The following is a 19,683-nucleotide window of genomic DNA, read 5'->3' as shown; positions in this document are numbered from 1 at the left end:
AGGCGGGTGCATGGGAATGCAATGCGCGGTGCAAGGAAATGCAATGGAGGGTGCAAGGAAATGCAATGGACGGTGCAAGGAAATGCAATGCACAATGCATGGAAATGCAAAGGACGGTGCAAGGAAATGCAATGCAGGGTGCAAAGAAATGCAATGCAGGGTGCAAGGAAATGCAATGCAGGGTGCAAGGAAATGCAATGCACAGTGCAAGGAAATGCAATGCACGGTGCATGGGAATGCAATGCGCGGTGCATGCAGAAGCAATGCGCGGTGCAAAGAAATGCAACGCGCGATGCAATGCACGATGCAAGGAAATGCAATGCACGATGCAAAGAAATGCAACGCGCGGTGCAAAGAAATGCAATGCACCGTGCAAAGAAATGCAACGGCGGCCGGTGTCCCCGGCAGGTCGACGGCGTCCTGCTGGACCTGCCCTTCAGCCACGGCGACCTGGTGACGGCCTTCGCCTCGGGGGCGCACGGGGTGCTGCGCACCGCCTTCGACCTCAGCGTCACCTTCGACTGGCAGAGCCACGCCCGGGTGCTGCTGCCGGCCGCCTACGCCGGCGCCGTCTGCGGCCTCTGCGGCGACGCCGACGGCGACGCCGGCGACGACTTCGCCGGCCCCGACGGGCGCCAGGCGCCCGACGCCGACGCCCTGGGCCGCAGCTGGCAGCTGGGCGGGGCGCCGGGCTGCACATCTGGCTGCGGCGCCGGCGGGTGCCCGGGGTGCTCGGCGGCCGAGCTGCGCCTCTACCGGGGCGACAAGCACTGCGGGGTGCTGGGGCGGGCGGCGGGGCCGCTGGCGGCCTGTTACGCCGTCCTCGACCCGGCGCCCTTCCGCGACGACTGCCTGCACGACGCCTGCCGCCACCGGGGCCACCGCGCCGGCGTCTGCGGAGCCGTGGCCGCCTACGTGGCCGAGTGCCAGCGGCACGGCGTGGCCCTGCGGCCCTGGCGGAGCGCGGCCTTCTGCAGTGAGTCGCTTGGCCCGCTTCCCGTCGCGTTCCCCCTTCCCGCTGCATCCCGCTTCCCGTCGCGTCCCGCTTGCTTTGCATCCCGTCTCCTTTGCATCCCGCTTGCTTTGCATCCTGTTTCCCTTTGCAGCCTCCTCTCTTTGCATCCCGCTTCCCGTCGCGTTCCCCCTTCCCGCTGCATCCCGCGTCCCCTCGCGTCCCGCTTGCTTTGCATCCCGTTTCCTTTGCATCCCGCTTGCTTTGCATCCTGTTTCCCTTTGCATCCTCCTCTCTTTGCATCCCGCTTCCCGTCGCGTTCCCCTTTCCCGCTGCATCCCGCTTCCCGTCGCGTCCCGCTTGCTTTGCATCCCGTTTCCTTTGCATCCCGCTTGCTTTGCATCCTGTTTCCCTTTGCAGCCTCCTCTCTTTGCATCCCGCTTCCCGTCGCGTTCCCCCTTCCCGCTGCATCCCGCGTCCCCTCGCGTCCCGCTTGCTTTGCATCCCGCTTCCCGTTGCATCCTGACCGCTTTGCATCCAGATTCCCGTTGCATCCCGCTTCTCTTTGCATCCTGCCTCTTTTGCATCCAAATTCCCTTTGCATCCCACTTCCCGTTGCATCCCGCTTGCTTTGCATCCCGTTTCCCGTTGCATCCTGACCGCTTTGCATCCAGATTCCCTTTGCATCCTCCTCTCTTTGCATCCCATTTCCTTTGCATCCCCCTTGCTTTGCATCCTGTTTCCCTTTGCAGCCTCCTCTCTTTGCATCCCGCTTCCCGTCGCGTTCCCCCTTCCCGCTGCATCCCGCGTCCCCTCGCGTCCCGCTTGCTTTGCATCCCGCTTCCCGTTGCATCCTGCCTCTTTTGCATCCAGATTCCCGTTGCATCCCGCTTCCCTTTGCATCCTGCCTCTTTTGCATCCAAATTCCCTTTGCATCCCACTTCCCGTTGCATCCCGCTTGCTTTGCATCCCGTTTCCCGTTGCATCCTGATCGCTTTGCATCCAGATTCCCTTTGCATCCTCCTCTCTTTGCATCCCGTTTCCCGTTGCATCCCGCTTGCTTTGCATCCCGTTTCCCGTTGCATCCCGTTTCCCTTTGCATCCTGCTTGCTTTGCATCCCGTTTCCCGTTGCATCCCGCTTCCCTTTGCATCCTGCCTCTTTTGCATCCAGATTTCCTTTGCATCCAAATTCCCTTTGCATCCTGCTCCCTTTGCATCCAAATTCCCTTTGCATCTCCTTTTCTGTTGCATCCTGCTCCTGTTGCATCCCGCTTCCCTTTGCATCCTGTTTCCCATTGCATCCTGCTCCCGTTGCATCCAAATTCCCTTTGCATCCAAATTCCCTTTGCATCCTGCCTCTTTTGCATCCAAATTCCCTTTGCATCCTGCTCCCTTTGCATCCAAATTCCCTTTGCATCCTCTTCCCATTGCATCCCCATTCCCTTTGCATCCCTCTTCCCTTTGCATCCTCCTCTCTTTGCATCCAAATTCCCTTTGCATCCTGCTCCTGTTGCATCCCATTTCCCGTTGCATCCAAATTCCCTTTGCATCCAGATTCCCTTTGCATCCTCCTCTCTTTGCATCCAAATTCCCTTTGCATCCTCTTCCCATTGCATCCAAATTCCCTTTGCATCCTCTTCCCATTGCATCCAAATTCCCTTTGCATCCTGCCTCTTTTGCATCCAAATTCCCTTTGCATCCTCTTCCCATTGCATCCCCATTCCCTTTGCATCCCTCTTCCCTTTGCATCCTCCTCTCTTTGCATCCAAATTCCCTTTGCATCCTGCTCCTGTTGCATCCAAATTCCCTTTGCATCCTCTTCCCATTGCATCCAAATTCCCTTTGCATCCAAATTCCCTTTGCATCCAAATTCCCTTTGCATCCTGCCTCTTTTGCATCCAAATGCCCTTTGCATCCAAATTCCCTTTGCATCCTCCTCTCTTTGCATCCCGTTTCCGTTGCATCCTGCTTGCTTTGCATCCCGTTTCCCGTTGCATCCCGCTTCCCTTTGCATCCTGCCTCTTTTGCATCCAAATTCCCTTTGCATCCTGCCTCTTTTGCATCCAGATTTCCTTTGCATTCAAATTCCCTTTGCATCCTGCTCCCTTTGCATCCTGCTCCCTTTGCATCCAAATTCCCTTTGCATCCAAATTCCCTTTGCATCCTGCTCCCTTTGCATCCTAATTCCCTTTGCATCCTGCCTCTTTTGCATCCAGATTTCCTTTGCATTCAAATTCCCTTTGCATCCTGCTCCCTTTGCATCCTGCTCCTGTTGCATCCAAATTCCCTTTGCATCCAAATTCCCTTTGCATCCTGCCTCTTTTGCATCCAAATTCCCTTTGCATCCAAATTCCCTTTGCATCTCCTTTTCTGTTGCATCCTGCTCCTGTTGCATCCCATTTCCCTTTGCATCCTCCTCTCTTTGCATCCAAATTCCCGTTGCATCCCATTTCCCGTTGCATCCTGCCTCTTTTGCATCCAAATTCCCTTCGCATCCAAATTCCCTTTGCATCCAAATTCCCTTCGCATCCCTCTTCCCTTCGCATCCTGCCTCGTTTGCACCCCATCTCCCGTTGCATCCCCCTCCCCTTGCCCCCCCTCTCCCCCCGCAGCCCCCCGAAACGTCCCCCCTTGGTCCCCGCAGGCCCCCAGTGCCCCCCGCACTCCCACTACGAGCTCTGCGGCCCCGGCTGCCCGGCCACGTGCGCCGGACTGAGCCCGGCGCCCGGCTGCGAAGCCGCCCCGTGCGCCGAAGGCTGCGTCTGCGACGCCGGCTACGTCCGCGGCGGCACCGCCTGCGTCCCCCCCGCCCGCTGCGGCTGCCTCCACCGCGGCCGCTACCACGCCGCCGGCTCCGAGTTCGTCCCTTGTCCCCGTTGCACCGAGCGCTGCGTCTGCAACCCCGGCGGCTCCGTCGAGTGCCGGCCCGGCGGCTGCGGCCCGGGCGAGGAATGCGCCGTGCGCGACGGCCTCCGCGGTTGCTTCCCGGCGGCGTGCCGGCGGTGCGAGTGGCGTGGCGCCGGCGGCCTCCGCGCCTTGGACGGGCGCCGATCCCGGCTCTCCGACGGCTGCGGGTTCCTGCTGGCCGAGGTGGCGGCGGCCGGGGACGGGGACGGGGACGGGGACGAGGAGGCCTTCGCCGTGCGGGTGGAGAGGGAGCGCGGCGGGCTGCTGAGCCGGGTGCTGGTCACCGCCCTGGGCTACACCGTCGCCATGAGCCAGGAGGGCGGCTTGGAGGTCACGGTGAGCGGCCGCGGCGGCCCCCTTTCCCTTGCGTCCGCTCTGCTTTGCAGCTGCTTTGCATCGTGCTTTGCATCTGCTTTGCATTTGAATTTGCATCTGCTTTGCAGCTGCTTTGCATCTGCTTTGCATCTGCTTTGCATCGTGCTTTGCGTTGCATCTGCTTTGCATTTGCTTTGCAGCTGCTTTGCATTTGCTTTCCATTTGCTTTGCATCCGCTTTGCATTTGCTTTGCATCCGCTTTGCATTTGCTTTGCATTTGCTTTGCAGCTGCTTTGCATCGTGCTTTGCATCTGCTTTGCATCTGCTTTGCATCTGCTTTGCATTTGCTTTGCAGCTGCTTTGCATTTGCTTTGCAGCTGCTTTGCATCTGTTTTGCATTTGCTTTGCAGCTGCTTTGCAGCTGCTTTGCAGCTGCTTTGCATTTGCTTTGCATTTGCTTTGCAGCTGCTTTGCATTTGAATTTGCATTTGCTTTGCATTTGCTTTGCAGCTGCTTTGCATCTGCTTTGCATTTGCTCTGCATTTGCTTTGCATTTGCTTTGCATCTGCTTTGCATCTGCTTTGCATCTGCTTTCATTTGCGTCATGCTGGGCTTTGCATCTGCTTTCATTTGCATTTGCATTTGCTTTGCATTTGCTTTGCATTTGCATTTGCATCTGCTTTGCATCGTGCTTTGCTTTGCAGCTGCTTTGCATTTGCTTCGCATTTGCTTTGCATTTGCTTTGCAGCTGCTTTGCATCTGCTTTCATTTGTGTCCTGCTTTTATGACGATTTTGCACCATGCATTTATTTTGCACCCTGCATTTCCTTTGCACCACGCATTTATTTTGCACAATCCATTTTGTTTGCACCGCGCACCTTTTTTGCACCACGCATCGATTTTGCACCCTGCATCGATATTGCACCCTGCATTTCCTTGGCACCCTGCATCGATTTTGCACCACGCATTTATTTTGCACCCTGCATCGATTTTGCACCCTGCATCGATTTTGCACCCTGCATTTCCTTTGCACCCTACATCGATATTGCACCCTGCATTTTCCTTGCACCCTGCCTTTTCCTCGCACCCTGCATCGATTTTGCACCCTGCCTCGATTTTGCACCCTGCCTCGATTTTGCACCCCACATTTCCTTTGCACCCTGCATCGATTTTGCACCCTGCATTTCCTTTGCACCCTGCCTCGAATTTGCACCCTGCATCGATTTTGCACCCCACATTTCCTTTGCACCCTGCATCGATTTTGCACCCTGCATTTCCTTTGCACCCTGCATCGATTTTGCACCCCGCATCTATTTTGCACCCCGCATTTCCTTTGCACCCTGCATTTCCTTTGCACCCTGCATCGATTTTGCACCCCGCATCGATTTTGCACCCTGCATTTCCTTTGCACCCTGCATCGATTTTGCACCACGCATTTATTTTGCACCACGCATTTCCTTTGCACCCTGCCTTTTCCTCGCACCCTGCCTCGATTTTGCACCCTGCATCGAGTTTGCACCCTGCATTTATTTTGCACCACGCATTTCCTTTGCACCACGCATTTATTTTGCACAATCCATTTTGTTTGCACCCTGCATCGATTTTTCACCACGCATCGATTTTGCACCCCGCATTTCCCTTGCACCCCGCATTTCCTTTGCACCCTGCCTTTTGCTCGCACCCTGCCTCGATTTTGCACCCTGCATCGATTTTGCACCCTGCATCGATTTTGCACCCTGCATTTCCTTTGCACCCTGCATCGATTTTGCACCCCGCATCTATTTTGCACCCCGCATTTCCTTTGCACCCTGCATCGATTTTGCACCCCGCATCGATTTTGCACCCTGCATTTCCTTTGCACCCTGCATCGATTTTGCACCCTGCATCGATTTTGCACCCCGCATTTCCTTTGCACCCTGCATCGATTTTGCACCCCGCATCTATTTTGCACCCTGCATTTCCTTTGCACCCTGCATCGATTTTGCACCCTGCATCGATTTTGCACCCTGCATCGATTTTGCACCCTGCATTTCCTTTGCACCCTGCCTCTATTTCGCACCCTGCATTTATTTTGCACCCCGCATTTCCTTTGCACCCTGCATCTTTTTTGCACCACGCATCTATTTTGCACCCCGCATTTCCTTTGCACCCTGCCTTTTGCTCGCACCCTGCCTCGATTTTGCACCCTGCATCGATTTTGCACCACGCATCTATTTTGCACCCCGCATCGATTTTGCACCCTGCATTTCCTTTGCACCCTGCATCGATTTTGCACCCCGCATCGATTTTGCAGCCTGCATTTCCCTCGCACCCCGCATTTCCCTCGCACCCTACCTCTATTTCGCACCCCGCATTGACTCCACCCCCTTTCCCCCCCCCGTGTCCCCCCCCCGACATAGGTGGACGGCGAGCGGCACCTCCCGCCGCTGGCGCTGGCCCGGGGACGCCTGGGGGTGACGCGGGCGGGAGCCACCGCGCTGCTGCGGGGCCCCGGCGGCCTCCGCCTCCTCTTCGTCCCCGGCGCCTCTTACGCCCTGCTGACGCTGCCGGTGGCCCGGGCCAGCCGCGTGCGGGGGCTCTGCGGTGACACCGGTGACACCGGCGGTGACAAAGCCACCGACGCCTGGAAAACCCCCGGCGCCGGCGACGGTTGCGGCGACGGTTGCGGTGACGCTTGCACGCGGTGCAACCCCGCGACGCCGAGCGGTTGTAGCCTGATGGCTGATGCCGCGGGTCCCTTCGGCGGGTGTCACCGGGTGGTGGCACCTGGGGACTACGTGGCCGGGTGCGCGCGGGAGGCCTGCGGCGCCGGGGACGGCTCCGGGGACGACGCGGGGACGCGGGCGGCCGTGTGCCGGGGGCTGCAGGGCTACGCGGCCGCTTGCCAGGCCGCCGGCGCGGAGCTGCGGGAGTGGCGGGAGGAGGCCGCTTGCCGTGAGTGTGCTGGGAATACTGGGAGCACTGGGAGCACTGGGAGTGCTGGGAGTGCTGGGAGTACTGGGAGCACTGGGAGTGCTGGGAGTGCTGGGAGTGCTGGGAGTGCTGGGAGTGCTGGGAGTACTGGGAGCACTGGGAGTACTGGGAGCACTGGGAGTGCTGGGAGTGCTGGGAGCACTGGGAGTACTGGGAGCACTGGGAATACTGGGAGTGCTGGGAGTGCTGGGAGTGCTGGGAGTGCTGGGAGCACTGGGAGTACTGGGAGTGCTGGGAGTGCTGGGAGTGCTGGGAGTACTGGGAGCACTGGGAGTACTGGGAGCACTGGGAGTGCTGGGAGTGCTGGGAGCACTGGGAGCACTGGGAGCACTGGGAATACTGGGAGTGCTGGGAGTGCTGGGAGTGCTGGGAGCACTGGGAGCACTGGGAGTGCTGGGAGCACTGGGAGCACTGGGAGTGCTGGGAGTGCTGGGAGTGCTGGGAGCACTGGGAGTGCTGGGAGTACTGGGAGTGCTGGGAGTACTGGGAGTACTGGGAGTGCTGGGAGCACTGGGAGTGCTGGGAGTACTGGGAGCACTGGGAGTACTGGGAGTGCTGGGAGTGCTGGGAGCACTGGGAGTACTGGGAGTGCTGGGAGTGCTGGGAGTACTGGGAGCACTGGGAGTGCTGGGAGTGCTGGGAGCACTGGGAGTGCTGGGAGTACTGGGAGCGCTGGGAGTACTGGGAGTGCTGGGAGTACTGGGAGCACTGGGAGTACTGGGAGTACTGGGAGCACTGGGAGTGCTGGGAGTGCTGGGAGTGCTGGGAGCACTGGGAGTACTGGGAGCACTGGGAGTGCTGGGAGCACTGGGAGTACTGGGAGTACTGGGAGTGCTGGGAGCACTGGGAGTGCTGGGAGTACTGGGAGCACTGGGAGTACTGGGAGTGCTGGGAGTGCTGGGAGCACTGGGAGTGCTGGGAGCACTGGGAGTGCTGGGAGTACTGGGAGCACTGGGAGTACTGGGAGTGCTGGGAGTGCTGGGAGCACTGGGAGCACTGGGAGTACTGGGAGTACTGGGAGTGCTGGGAGTGCTGGGAGTGCTGGGAGTACTGGGAGTGCTGTGAATACTGGGAGTACTGGGAGCGCTGGGAGCACTGGGAGCGCTGGGAGTGCTGGGAGTGCTGGGAGCACTGGGAGTGCTGGGAGTGCTGGGAGTGCTGGGAGCACTGGGAGCACTGGGAGTACTGGGAGTGCTGGGAGTGCTGGGAGTGCTGGGAGCACTGGGAGTACTGGGAGTGCTGGGAGTACTGGGAGCACTGGGAGTACTGGGAGTGCTGGGAGTGCTGGGAGCACTGGGAGCACTGGGAGTACTGGGAGTACTGGGAGTGCTGGGAGTGCTGGGAGTGCTGGGAGTACTGGGAGTGCTGTGAATACTGGGAGTACTGGGAGCGCTGGGAGTGCTGGGAGCGCTGGGAGTGCTGGGAGTGCTGGGAGCACTGGGAGTGCTGGGAGTGCTGGGAGTGCTGGGAGCACTGGGAGCACTGGGAGTACTGGGAGTGCTGGGAGTGCTGGGAGTGCTGGGAGCACTGGGAGCGCTGGGAGTACTGGGAGTACTGGGAGCACTGGGAGTGCTGGGAGCGCTGGGAGTGCTGGGAGCGCTGGGAGTGCTGGGAGCACTGGGAGTGCTGGGAGTGCTGGGAGTGCTGGGAGTACTGGGAGTACTGGGAGCACTGGGAGTGCTGGGAGCACTGGGAGTACTGGGAATACTGGGAGCACTGGGAGCACTGGGAGTGCTGGGAGCACTGGGAGTACTGGGAATACTGGGAGCACTGGGAGCACTGGGAGCGCTGGGAGTGCTGGGAGCACTGGGAGTGCTGGGAGCGCTGGGAGCACTGGGAGTGCTGGGAGTGCTGGGAGCGCTGGGAGTGCTGGGAGTGCTGGGAGCACTGGGAGCACTGGGAGCACTGGGAGTGCTGGGAGCGCTGGGAGCGCTGGGAGCACTGGGAGCACTGGGAGTGCTGGGAGTGCTGGGAGTGCTGGGAGTGCTGGGAGTGCTGGGAATACTGGGAGCACTGGGAGTGCTGGGAGTGCTGGGAGTGCTGGGAGCACTGGGAGCACTGGGAGCACTGGGAGTGCTGGGAGTGCTGGGAGCACTGGGAGCACTGGGAGTACTGGGAGTGCTGGGAGCACTGGGAGTGCTGGGAGCGCTGGGAGTGCTGGGAGCACTGGGAGCGCTGGGAGTACTGGGAGCGCTGGGAGTGCTGGGAGCACTGGGAGTGCTGGGAGTGCTGGGAGTGCTGGGAGCACTGGGAGTACTGGGAGCACTGGGAGCACTGGGAGCACTGGGAGTGCTGGGAGTGCTGGGAGTGCTGGGAGTACTGGGAGCACTGGGAGCACTGGGAGTGCTGGGAGCACTGGGAGCGCTGGGAGCACTGGGAGTGCTGGGAGTGCTGGGAGTACTGGGAGTGCTGGGAGTGCTGGGAGCACTGGGAGCGCTGGGAGCACTGGGAGTGCTGGGAGCACTGGGAGCACTGGGAGCACTGGGAGCACTGGCAGTGCTGGGAGTGCTGGGAGTACTGGGAGTGCTGGGAGTGCTGGGAGTGCTGGGAGCACTGGGAGTGCTGGGAGTACTGGGAGTGCTGGGAGCACTGGGAGCACTGGGAGCACTGGGAGTGCTGGGAGTGCTGGGAGCACTGGGAGTGCTGGGAGTGCTGGGAGTGCTGGGAGTGCTGGGAGTGCTGGGAGTGCTGGGAATACTGGGAGCACTGGGAGCACTGGGAGTGCTGGGAGTGCTGGGAGTGCTGGGAGCACTGGGAGTGCTGGGAGCACTGGGAGTGCTGGGAGTGCTGGGAGCACTGGGAGCACTGGGAGTGCTGGGAGCACTGGGAGTGCTGGGAGTGCTGGGAGCGCTGGGAGTGCTGGGAGTGCTGGGAGTGCTGGGAGCACTGGGAGCACTGGGAGTGCTGGGAGCACTGGGAGCACTGGGAGTGCTGGGAGTGCTGGGAGTGCTGGGAGTGCTGGGAGCACTGGGAGTGCTGGGAGTGCTGGGAGTACTGGGAGTGCTGGGAGCACTGGGAGCACTGGGAGTGCTGGGAGTACTGGGAGTACTGGGAGTGCTGGGAGTGCTGGGAGCGCTGGGAGCACTGGGAGTGCTGGCAGTGCTGGGAGTACTGGGAGTGCTGGGAGCACTGGGAGCGCTGGGAGTGCTGGGAGCACTGGGAGCACTGGGAGCACTGGGAGCGCTGGGAGTGCTGGGAGTGCTGGGAGTACTGGGAGTGCTGGGAGTGCTGGGAGCACTGGGAGCACTGGGAGCGCTGGGAGTGCTGGGAGCGCTGGGAGCACTGGGAGCACTGGGAGTGCTGGCAGTGCTGGGAGCACTGGGAGCACTGGGAGCACTGGGAGTGCTGGGAGCGCTGGGAGTACTGGGAGCGCTGGGAGTGCTGGGAGCACTGGGAGTACTGGGAGCGCTGGGAGCGCTGGGAGCACTGGGAGTGCTGGGAGTGCTGGGAGTGCTGGGAGTACTGGGAGTACTGGGAGCACTGGGAGCGCTGGGAGTGCTGGGAGTGCTGGGAGCACTGGGAGCGCTGGGAGTGCTGGGAGTGCTGGGAGCGCTGGGAGCACTGGGAGTGCTGGGAGCGCTGGGAGTGCTGGGAGCGCTGGGAGTGCTGGGAGCACTGGGAGTGCTGGGAGTGCTGGGAGTGCTGGGAGTACTGGGAGTACTGGGAGCACTGGGAGTGCTGGGAGCACTGGGAGTACTGGGAGTACTGGGAGTACTGGGAGCACTGGGAGTGCTGGGAGCACTGGGAGTACTGGGAGCACTGGGAGTGCTGGGAGTGCTGGGAGCGCTGGTAGTGCTGGGAGCACTGGGAGTGCTGGGAGTGCTGGGAGTGCTGGGAGTACTGGGAGTACTGGGAGCGGGGGTGGGGAGGGCGGGGGGTGGTGGGAGCGGGGTGCGGTGGGAATGGGATGCGGTGGGAGTGGGATGCAATGGGAGCGGGACGCGAGGGGAACTGGGATGCAATGGGAATTGGGATGCAATGGGAATTGGGATGCAATGGGAATGGGATGCGATGGGAATGGGATGCGGTGGGAATGGGATGCAGTGGGAAGTGGGATGTGATGGGAAATGGGATGCAATGGGAGTGGGATGCAGTGGGAGTGGGATGCAGTGGGAGGTGGGATGTGATGGGAAATGGGATGCAATGGGATCGGGATGCAATGGGAAGTGGGATGCAATGGGAATTGGGATGTAATGGGAATTGGGATGTGATGGGAATTGGGATGACATGGGAGTGGGATGCGATGGGAGTGGGATGCAATGGGAAGTGGGATGCGGTGGGAATTGGGATGCAACGGGAGGTGGGATGCAATGGGAGCAGGATGCGACGGGTACTGGGATGCAATGGGAATTGGGATGCAATGGGAGCGGGATGCAATGGGAGTGGGATGCGATGGGAGTGGGATGCAATTGGAGGTGGGATGCAAGGGGAGTGGGATGCGATGGGAAATGGGATGCAACGGGAAGTGGGATGCGGTGGGAATGGGATGCGATGGGAATTGGGATGCAATGGGAACAGGGATGCAATGGGAGGTGGGATGCAATGGGAGCGGGATGCAAAGGGAGCAGGATGCATTGGGAGCGGGATGCAATGGGAAACAGGATGCAATGGGATCGGGATGCGATGGGAATTGGGATGCAATGGGAATTGGGATGCAATGGGAGCAGGATGCAATGGGAAGTGGGATGCAATGGGAATTGGGATGCAACGGGAGGTGGGATGCAATGGGAGCAGGATGCGACGGGAACTGGGATGCAATGGGAATTGGGATGCTGTGGGAAGTGGGATGCGGTGGGAAGTGGGATGCAATGGGAATTGGGATGCAATGGGAACTGGGATGCAATGGGAATGGAATGCAAGGGGAGTGGGATGCAAGGGGAGTGGGATGCAATGTGAATTGGGATGCAATGGGAGGTGGGATGCAATGGGAATTGGGAAACAAAGGGAGCGGGATGCAAGGGGAGTGGGATGCAATGGGAATTGGGATGCAATGGAAGTGGGATGCAAGGGGATTTGGGATGCAATGGGAATTGGGATGTGATGGGAAGTGGGATGCAAAGGGAATTGGGATGTGATGGAAGTGGGATGCAAGGGGATTTGGGATGCAACGAGAATTGGGATGCAACGGGAGCGGGATGCAATGGGAACTGGGATGCAATGTGAATTGGGATGTGATGGGAAGTGGGATGCAACGGGAATTGGGATGCAACGGGAATTGGGATCCAACGGGAAGCGGGATGCAGCGGGAAAACGGGCCACAACGGCAATTCGGACGCCCCCATCGCCCCCCCTTTCCCCCCCCTGCTCCCCGCAGCCCTGCCGTGCCCGGCCCACAGCCACTACGCGCTCTGCAGCCGCTCGTGCGGCACCTCCTGCGCCGGCCTCTCCGCCGCCGACCGCTGCAGCCCCAAGTGCTTCGAGGGCTGCGAGTGCGACGCCGGCTTCCTCGCCAGCGGCGCCCGCTGCGTCCCCGCCGACGCCTGCGGCTGCTGGCACCGCGGCCGCTACTTCGAGGTGGGTGCCGGGCCCTCGCGCGGGCGCCTACGGCCTCCCGCCGCCCTGCGTTTCATTGCACGGGGGCATTCGTGCTCCCGGCGCGATGCATTTCGGTGCACAAATGCATCCGTGCTCCCAGCGCGCTGCGTTTCATTGCACGGGGGCATTTGTGCTCCTGGCGCGATGCATTTTGGTGCACGGGGGCATTTGTGCTCCTGGCGCGATGCATTTCATTGCACGGGGGCATTTGTGCTCCCGGCGCGCTGCGTTTCATTGCACGGGGGCATTTGTGCTCCTGGCGCGCTGCATTTCATTGCACGGGGGCATTTGTGCTCCCGGCGCGATGCATTTTGGTGCACGGGGGCATTCGTGCTCCCGGCGCGATGCATTTCATTGCACGGGGGCATTTGTGCTCCCGGCGCGCTGCGTTTCATTGCACGGGGGCATTTGTGCTCCTGGCGCGCTGCATTTCATTGCACGGGGGCATTTGTGCTCCCGGCGCGATGCATTTTGGTGCACGGGGGCATTTGTGCTCCTGGCGCGATGCGTTTCATTGCAACGGCGACTGTTTTGCAGCGTTGCATCCTTCTTCTTGGTGCAACGCGTTTCGGTGCAACGATGGCCGCTTTGCACGTGTGCACGGGGGCATTTGTGCTCCCGGCGCGACGCATTTTGGTGCAACAGCGACCGTTTTGCAGCGTTGCATCCGTCCCCCTGGTGCAACACGTTTTGGTGCATGTGCAACTGTTTTGCACGGGGGCATTTGTGCTTCCAGCGCGATGCATTTCGGTGCAACAGCGACCGTTTTGCAGCGTTGCATCCTTCTTCTTGGTGCAACGCGTTTCAGTGCAACGATGGCCGCTTTGCACGTGTGCACGGGGGCATTTGTGCTCCCGGCGCGATGCATTTCATGGCAACGGCGACCGTTTTGCAGCGTTGCATCCTTCTTCTTGGTGCAACGCATTTCGGTGCAACGATGGCCGCTTTGCACGTGTGCACGGGGGCATTTGTGCTCCCGGCGCGATGCATTTCGGTGCAACGGCGACCGTTTTGCAGCGTTGCATCCTTCTTCTTGGTGCAACGCGTTTCGGCGCAACGCTGGCTGCTTCACACGTGTGCACGGGGGCATTTGTGCTCCTGGTGCGACGCATTTCGGTGCAACAGCGACCGTTTTGCAGTGTTGCATCCGTCCCCCTGGTGCAACGCGTTTCGGTGCACGTGCAACCGTTTTGCACGGGGGCATTTGTGCTTCCAGCACGACACATTTCATTGCAACAGCAACCGTTTTGCAGCGTTGCATCCTTCTTCTTGGTGCAACGCGTTTCGGTGCACGTGCAACCGTTTTGCACGGGGGCATTTGGTCTCCCGGCGCGATGCATTTCATTGCAACAGCGACCGTTTTGCAGCGTTGCATCTGTCCCCCTGGTGCAACGCGTTTCAGTGCACGTGCAACCGTTTTGCACGGGGGCATTTGTGCTCCTGGCGCAATGCGTTTCATTGCATGGGGGCATTTATCCCTCTGGCGCGATGCATTTTGGTGCAACGGCGACCGTTTTGCAGCGTTGCATCCGTCCTCCTGGTGCAACGCGTTTCGGTGCACATGCAACCGTTTTGCACGGGGGCATTTGGTCTCCCGGCGCGACGCATTTCATTGCACGGGGGCATTTATCCCTCTGGCGCGATGCATTTCATTGCAACAGCGACCGTTTTGCAGCGTTGCATCCTTCTTCTTGGTGCAACGCGTTTCGGTGCAATGATGGCTGCTTTGCACGTGTGCACGGGGGCATTTGTGCTCCCGGCACGACGCATTTCATTGCACGGGGGCATTTATCCCTCTGGCACGACTCATTTCATTGCAACGGCGACCGTTTTGCAGCGTTGCATCCGTCCCCCTGGTGCAACGCGTTTCGGTGCACGTGCAACCGTTTTGCACTGGTGCATTTGTGCTCCCAGTGCAACGCATTTCATTGCAACGGCGGCCGTTTTGCAGCGTTGCATCCTTCTTCCTGGTGCAATGCGTTTTGGCACAACGCTGGCCGCTTTGCACGTGTGCACGGGGGCATTTGTGCTCCCGGCGTGATGCGTTTCATTGCAACAGCGACCGTTTTGCAGCGTTGCATCCTTCTTCTTGGTGCAACGCGTTTCAGTGCACGTGCAACCGTTTTGCACGGGGGCATTTGTGCTCCCGGCGCGATGCGTTTCATTGCACGGGGGCATTTGTCCCTCTGGCGTGATGCATTTTGGTGCAACGGCGGCCGTTTTGCAGCGTTGCATCCGTCCTCCTGGTGCAACGCGTTTCGGTGCACGTGCAACCGTTTTGCACGGGGGCATTTGTGCTCCCGGCGCGACGCATTTCATTGCAACGGCGACCGTTTTGCAGCGTTGCATCCTTCTTCTTGGTGCAACGCATTTCGGTGCAATGATGGCTGCTTCGCACGTGTGCACAGGGGCATTTGTGCTCCCGGCGCGACGCATTTCGGTGCAACGGTGACCGTTTTCCAGCGTTGCATCTGTCCCCCTGGTGCAACGCGTTTCGGTGCACGTGCAACCGTTTTGCACAGGGGCATTTGTGCTCCCGGCGCGATGCGTTTCATTGCACGGGGGCATTTGTGCTCCTGGTGCGACGCATTTCGGTGCAACAGCGACCGTTTTGCAGCGTTGCATCCGTCCCCCTGGTGCAACGCGTTTCGCTGCACGTGCAACCGTTTTGCACGGGGGCATTTGTGCTCCCGGCGCGACGCATTTCATTGCAACGGCGACCGTTTTGCAGCGTTGCATCCGTCCCCCTGGTGCAACGCGTTTCGGTGCACGTGCAACCCTTTTGCACGGGGGCATTTGTGCTCCCGGCACGACGCATTTCATTGCAACGGCGACCGTTTTGCAGCGTTGCATCCTTCTTCTTGGTGCAACGCATTTCGGTGCAACGATGGCTGCTTCGCACGTGTGCACGGGGGCATTTGTGCTCCCGGCGCGATGCATTTCGGTGCAACAGCGACCGTTTTGCAGCGTTGCATCCGTCCCCCTGGTGCAACACGTTTCGGTGCACGTGCAACCCTTTTGCACGGGGGCATTTGTGCTCCCGGCGCGATGCATTTCATGGCAACGGCGACCGTTTTGCAGCGTTGCATCCTTCTTCTTGGTGCAACGCGTTTCGGTGCAATGATGGCTGTTTTGCACGTGTGCACGGGGGCATTTGTGCTCCCGGCGCGATGCGTTTCATTGCAACAGCGACCGTTTTGCAGCGTTGCATCCGTCCTCCTGGTGCAACGCGTTTCGGTGCACGTGCAACCGTTTTGCACGGGGGCATTTGTGCTCCTGTTGCGACGCATTTCGATGCAACGGTGGCCATTTTGCTTGGATGCCCCCGCCATGCCAACGCGATGCATCTGGGTGCAACGGCGGCCATCTTGCACGGGTGCATCCGCCCTCCCGGTGCACTGCATTTCGGTGCAACGGCGGCCGTCTCGCGCGGGTGCAATTGGCCTCCCAGCGCAATGCATTTCGGGGCAATGGCGGCCATTTTGCATCATGCTGATGCGATGCATTTCGATGCAACGGCGGCCATCTTGCACGGGTGCATTTGGCCTCCCAGCGCAATGCATTTCGGGGCAATGGCAGCCATTTTGCACCGTGCTGACACGATGCATTTCGGTGCAACAGCGGCCATCTTGCACGGGTGCAATTGGCCTCCCAGCACGATGCATTTCGATGCAACGGCGGCCATTTTGCTTGGATGCCCCCGCCATGCCAACGCGATGCATCTGGGTGCAACGGCGGCCATCTTGCACGGGTGCATCCGCCCTCCCGGTGCACTGCATTTCGGTGCAACGGCGGCCATCTCGCGCGGGGTGCACCCTCCTTCCCGGCGCCACGCGTGTCAGTGCGACGGCGGCCATCTTGCCCCGCAGATCGCCACCACGGTGCTCTCGGAGGACTGCACGGAGAGCTGCACGTGCCGGGCGGCGGGCGGCGTCAGCTGCCAGCGCAGGGGCTGCCCCTTCGGCCAGGCCTGCGTCCTGCGCGGCGGCACCCGGGGCTGCGCCGAGCAGCCGGGTCTCTGCGCCCTGGCGCCCGGCAGCCGCTTCGTCACCTTCGACGGCGCCGCGGGCCCCGGCGTCCCCGCCGGCGTCTACGAGGTGGCGGCCGTCTGCGACGGCGCCGGAGCCGCCTGGTTCCGCGTGGTGGTGGCGGTGGGCGAGGACCCCCGGGAGGACCACGCCGCCGTGGCCGCCCTGCACCTCTTCACCCGCGGGCCCTTCGTCACCGTCCGGAGGAGCAAGAAGGTCTGGGTAGGTCCATCTCGCCCCGTGGGAGGTCCTGCGGCGCGGAGGAGGAGGAGGGTGGTGGGTGCTGCCCGGTGGATGAAGGTCTTCTCAACCTCATCTTCGCCCAGCCTTGGGGACGTGTCACCCCACAACTCCATTGCGGGTGGTGCCCAGTGGATGAAGGTCTTCTCAACCCCATCTTCACCCAACCCTGGGGACGTGTCACCCCACAGCTCCATTGCGGGCGGTGGGTGGTGCCCAATGGATGAAGGTCTTCTCAACCCCATCTTCATCCAACCTTGGGGACGTGTCCCCCCTCCCAACCATTGTGGCTGGTGGATGAAGGTCTTCTCCACCCCATCTTCACCCAAGCTTGGGGACATGGCTGCCCCCCAACTGCCTTGTGGGTGGTGGGTGGTGGATGAAGGTCTTCTCAACCCCATCTTCACCCAAGCTTGGGGACATGGCTGCCCCCCAACTGCATTGTGGGTGGTGGGTGGTGGATGAAGGTCTTCTCAACCCCATCTTCAACACAGCTTGAGGATGTGTCCATCCTCCAACTGCATTGTGGGTGGTGGGTGGTGCCCAATGGATGAAGGTCTTCTCAACCTCATCTTCACCCAACCTTGGGGACGTGTCACCCCACAGCTCCATTGTGGGTGGTGGGTGGTGCCCAATGGATGAAGGTCTTCTCAACCCCATCTTCATCCAACCTTGGGGACGTGTCACCCCTCCCAACCATTGTGGCTGGTGGATGAAGGTCTTCTCCACCCCATCTTCACCCAAGCTTGGGGACATGGCTGCCCCCCAACTGCATTGTGGGTGGTGGATGAAGGTCTTCTCAACCCCATCTTCACCCAACCTTGGGACGCGTCACCTCCCAGCTCCATTGTGGGTGGTGCCCAATGGATGAAGGTCTTCTCAACCCCATCTTCACCCAACCTTGGGACGTGTCACCTCCCAGCTCCATTGTGGGTGGTGCCCAATGGATGAAGGTCTTCTCAACCCCATCTTCACCCAACCTTGGGACGTGTCACCTCCCAGCTCCATTGCGGGTGGTGCCCAATGGATGAAGGTCTTCTCAACGCCATCTTCACCCAACCTCGAGGACGAATCATGAGTCACCTCCACCCCGTTGGGCGCTGATGGGCACCACGCCCACCTCCCACCATGTCTCCCCAACCAGGTCAATGGGATGCCCACGACGGTCCCCGCCAAGGCCTCCGAAACCTTGACCATCACCGAGTCCCAGAGCGGCGACCTGGTCATCGAGGAAGCCCCCACCTTCGTCGTCCGCCTCAGCCCCCGCGGCGAGATGACGGTGGCCGTCCCCACGGAGCTGGGCGGGCGCCTCTGCGGCGCCTGCGGCAACTACAACGGCGACAGCGCCGACGACCTCCGGCTGCCCGGCGAGCGCTGGGTGGACGGCGTGGAGGAGCTCCTCCAGGCCTGGAAGGCGCCCGACCTGTCGCTGGTGAGTCCCGGCCGCCCCGTCGTCCCCGCGTCCCCCCGTCCCGCCCCGGTTTGCCGCCCCGGTTCTTCATGTGGACGAAAAAAGCCGTTTCCGCACCCGATTCTGGGGAGGGGAGAACCTGGAAGCACCGTCCTTGGTCTCGCCATCATCCCTAAATCCCCGTTTTTCCACCCATTTCTTCGTGTTAATGAGAATTGTTGTCTTCTACTGGTCCACAGCAAGGAGAGCACCCAAAAAACCCATATTTCATCCCGTTGTTGTCCCTAAATCCCCATTTTTCCACCCATTCCTTCATGTTAGTGAAAATTGTCATCTTCTACTGGTCTACGGCAAGGAGAGCACCCAAAAAACCCATGTTTCGTCCTGTTGTTGTCCCTAAATCCCCATTTTTCCACCCATTCCTTCAGATTAGTGAAAATTGTCTTCTTCTACTGGTCTACAGCAAGGAGAGCACCCAAAACCCCCATGTTTTGTCCCATCATCGTCCCTAAATCCCCATTTTTCCACCCAGTCCTTTATATTGGTGAAAACTGTCTTCTTCTACTGGTCTACGGCAAGGAGAGCACCCAAAAAACCCATGTTTTGTCCCATCATTGTCCCTAAATCCCCGTTTTTCCACCCATTCCTTCAGATTAGTGAAAATTGTCGTTTTCTACTGGTCTACAGCAAGGAGAGCACCCAAAACCCCCATGTTTCGTCCCATCATCGTCTCTAAAACCCCGTTTTTCCACCCATTCCTTCATGTTAATGAAAATTGCCATCTTCTGCTGGTCCACAGCAAGGAGAGCACCCAAAAAACCCATGTTTCATCCAACCATCATCCCTAAATCCCTATTTTTCCACCCATTCCTTCTTATTAGTGAAAATCGTCGTCTTCTACTGGTGTACGACAAGCAGAGCACCCAAAAAACCCATGTTTCATCCCACCGTCATCCCTAAATCCCCATTTTTCCACCCATTCCTTCCTTTTAACCAAAACGGCCGTTCCCGACGGCCCGGGAAGACCCCAAAACCGCCGTCTTTCCCCCCGCCGTCGTCCCTAAATCCCCGTTTTTCTCCCCATTTTCCTCGCTGACTCTCGTTTCTCTCCTTCCCGCCCAGTGACGCCCCGAAACCCGGCGCCGTCCGGCTCCGCCCGCCGCCCCCGCGACCCAATAAAAAAAGACCATTTTGCTGAGCCGCAAATCGCTTTTTTTCTCGGAAAAAAACCCAAAAGCGCCATTTTTCGCCCTGTTTTGTTGCGCCGCTTTTCCTGCGAAAAGGGCCGGAACGGGTAAAAAAAAGAAGGAAGAAAACGAAG

The 19,683-nt window shown here is 59.9% G+C and overlaps 1 protein-coding gene across 1 annotated transcript; it reads left to right on the top strand.

Moving 5' to 3' along the window:
• Nucleotides 1–363: 363 nt before the first annotated feature.
• Nucleotides 364–19,660, top strand: LOC135325777 (IgGFc-binding protein-like). Its single transcript, XM_064503776.1, has 7 exons — nucleotides 364–976; nucleotides 3,598–4,196; nucleotides 6,575–7,109; nucleotides 12,463–12,662; nucleotides 16,553–16,933; nucleotides 18,096–18,383; nucleotides 19,646–19,660. Exons 1-7 carry the CDS (start codon nucleotides 364–366, stop codon nucleotides 19,658–19,660), a joined length of 2,631 nt encoding a protein of 876 aa, XP_064359846.1.
• The last annotated feature ends 23 nt before the right edge of the window (nucleotides 19,661–19,683 follow it).

Source organism: Dromaius novaehollandiae, unplaced genomic scaffold (assembly GCF_036370855.1).
Source record: "Dromaius novaehollandiae isolate bDroNov1 unplaced genomic scaffold, bDroNov1.hap1 HAP1_SCAFFOLD_168, whole genome shotgun sequence".
NCBI lineage: Eukaryota > Metazoa > Chordata > Aves > Casuariiformes > Dromaiidae > Dromaius > Dromaius novaehollandiae.
The sequence above is the reverse complement of the archived record's forward strand: the minus strand, read 5'-3'. Positions and strand labels throughout refer to the sequence as shown.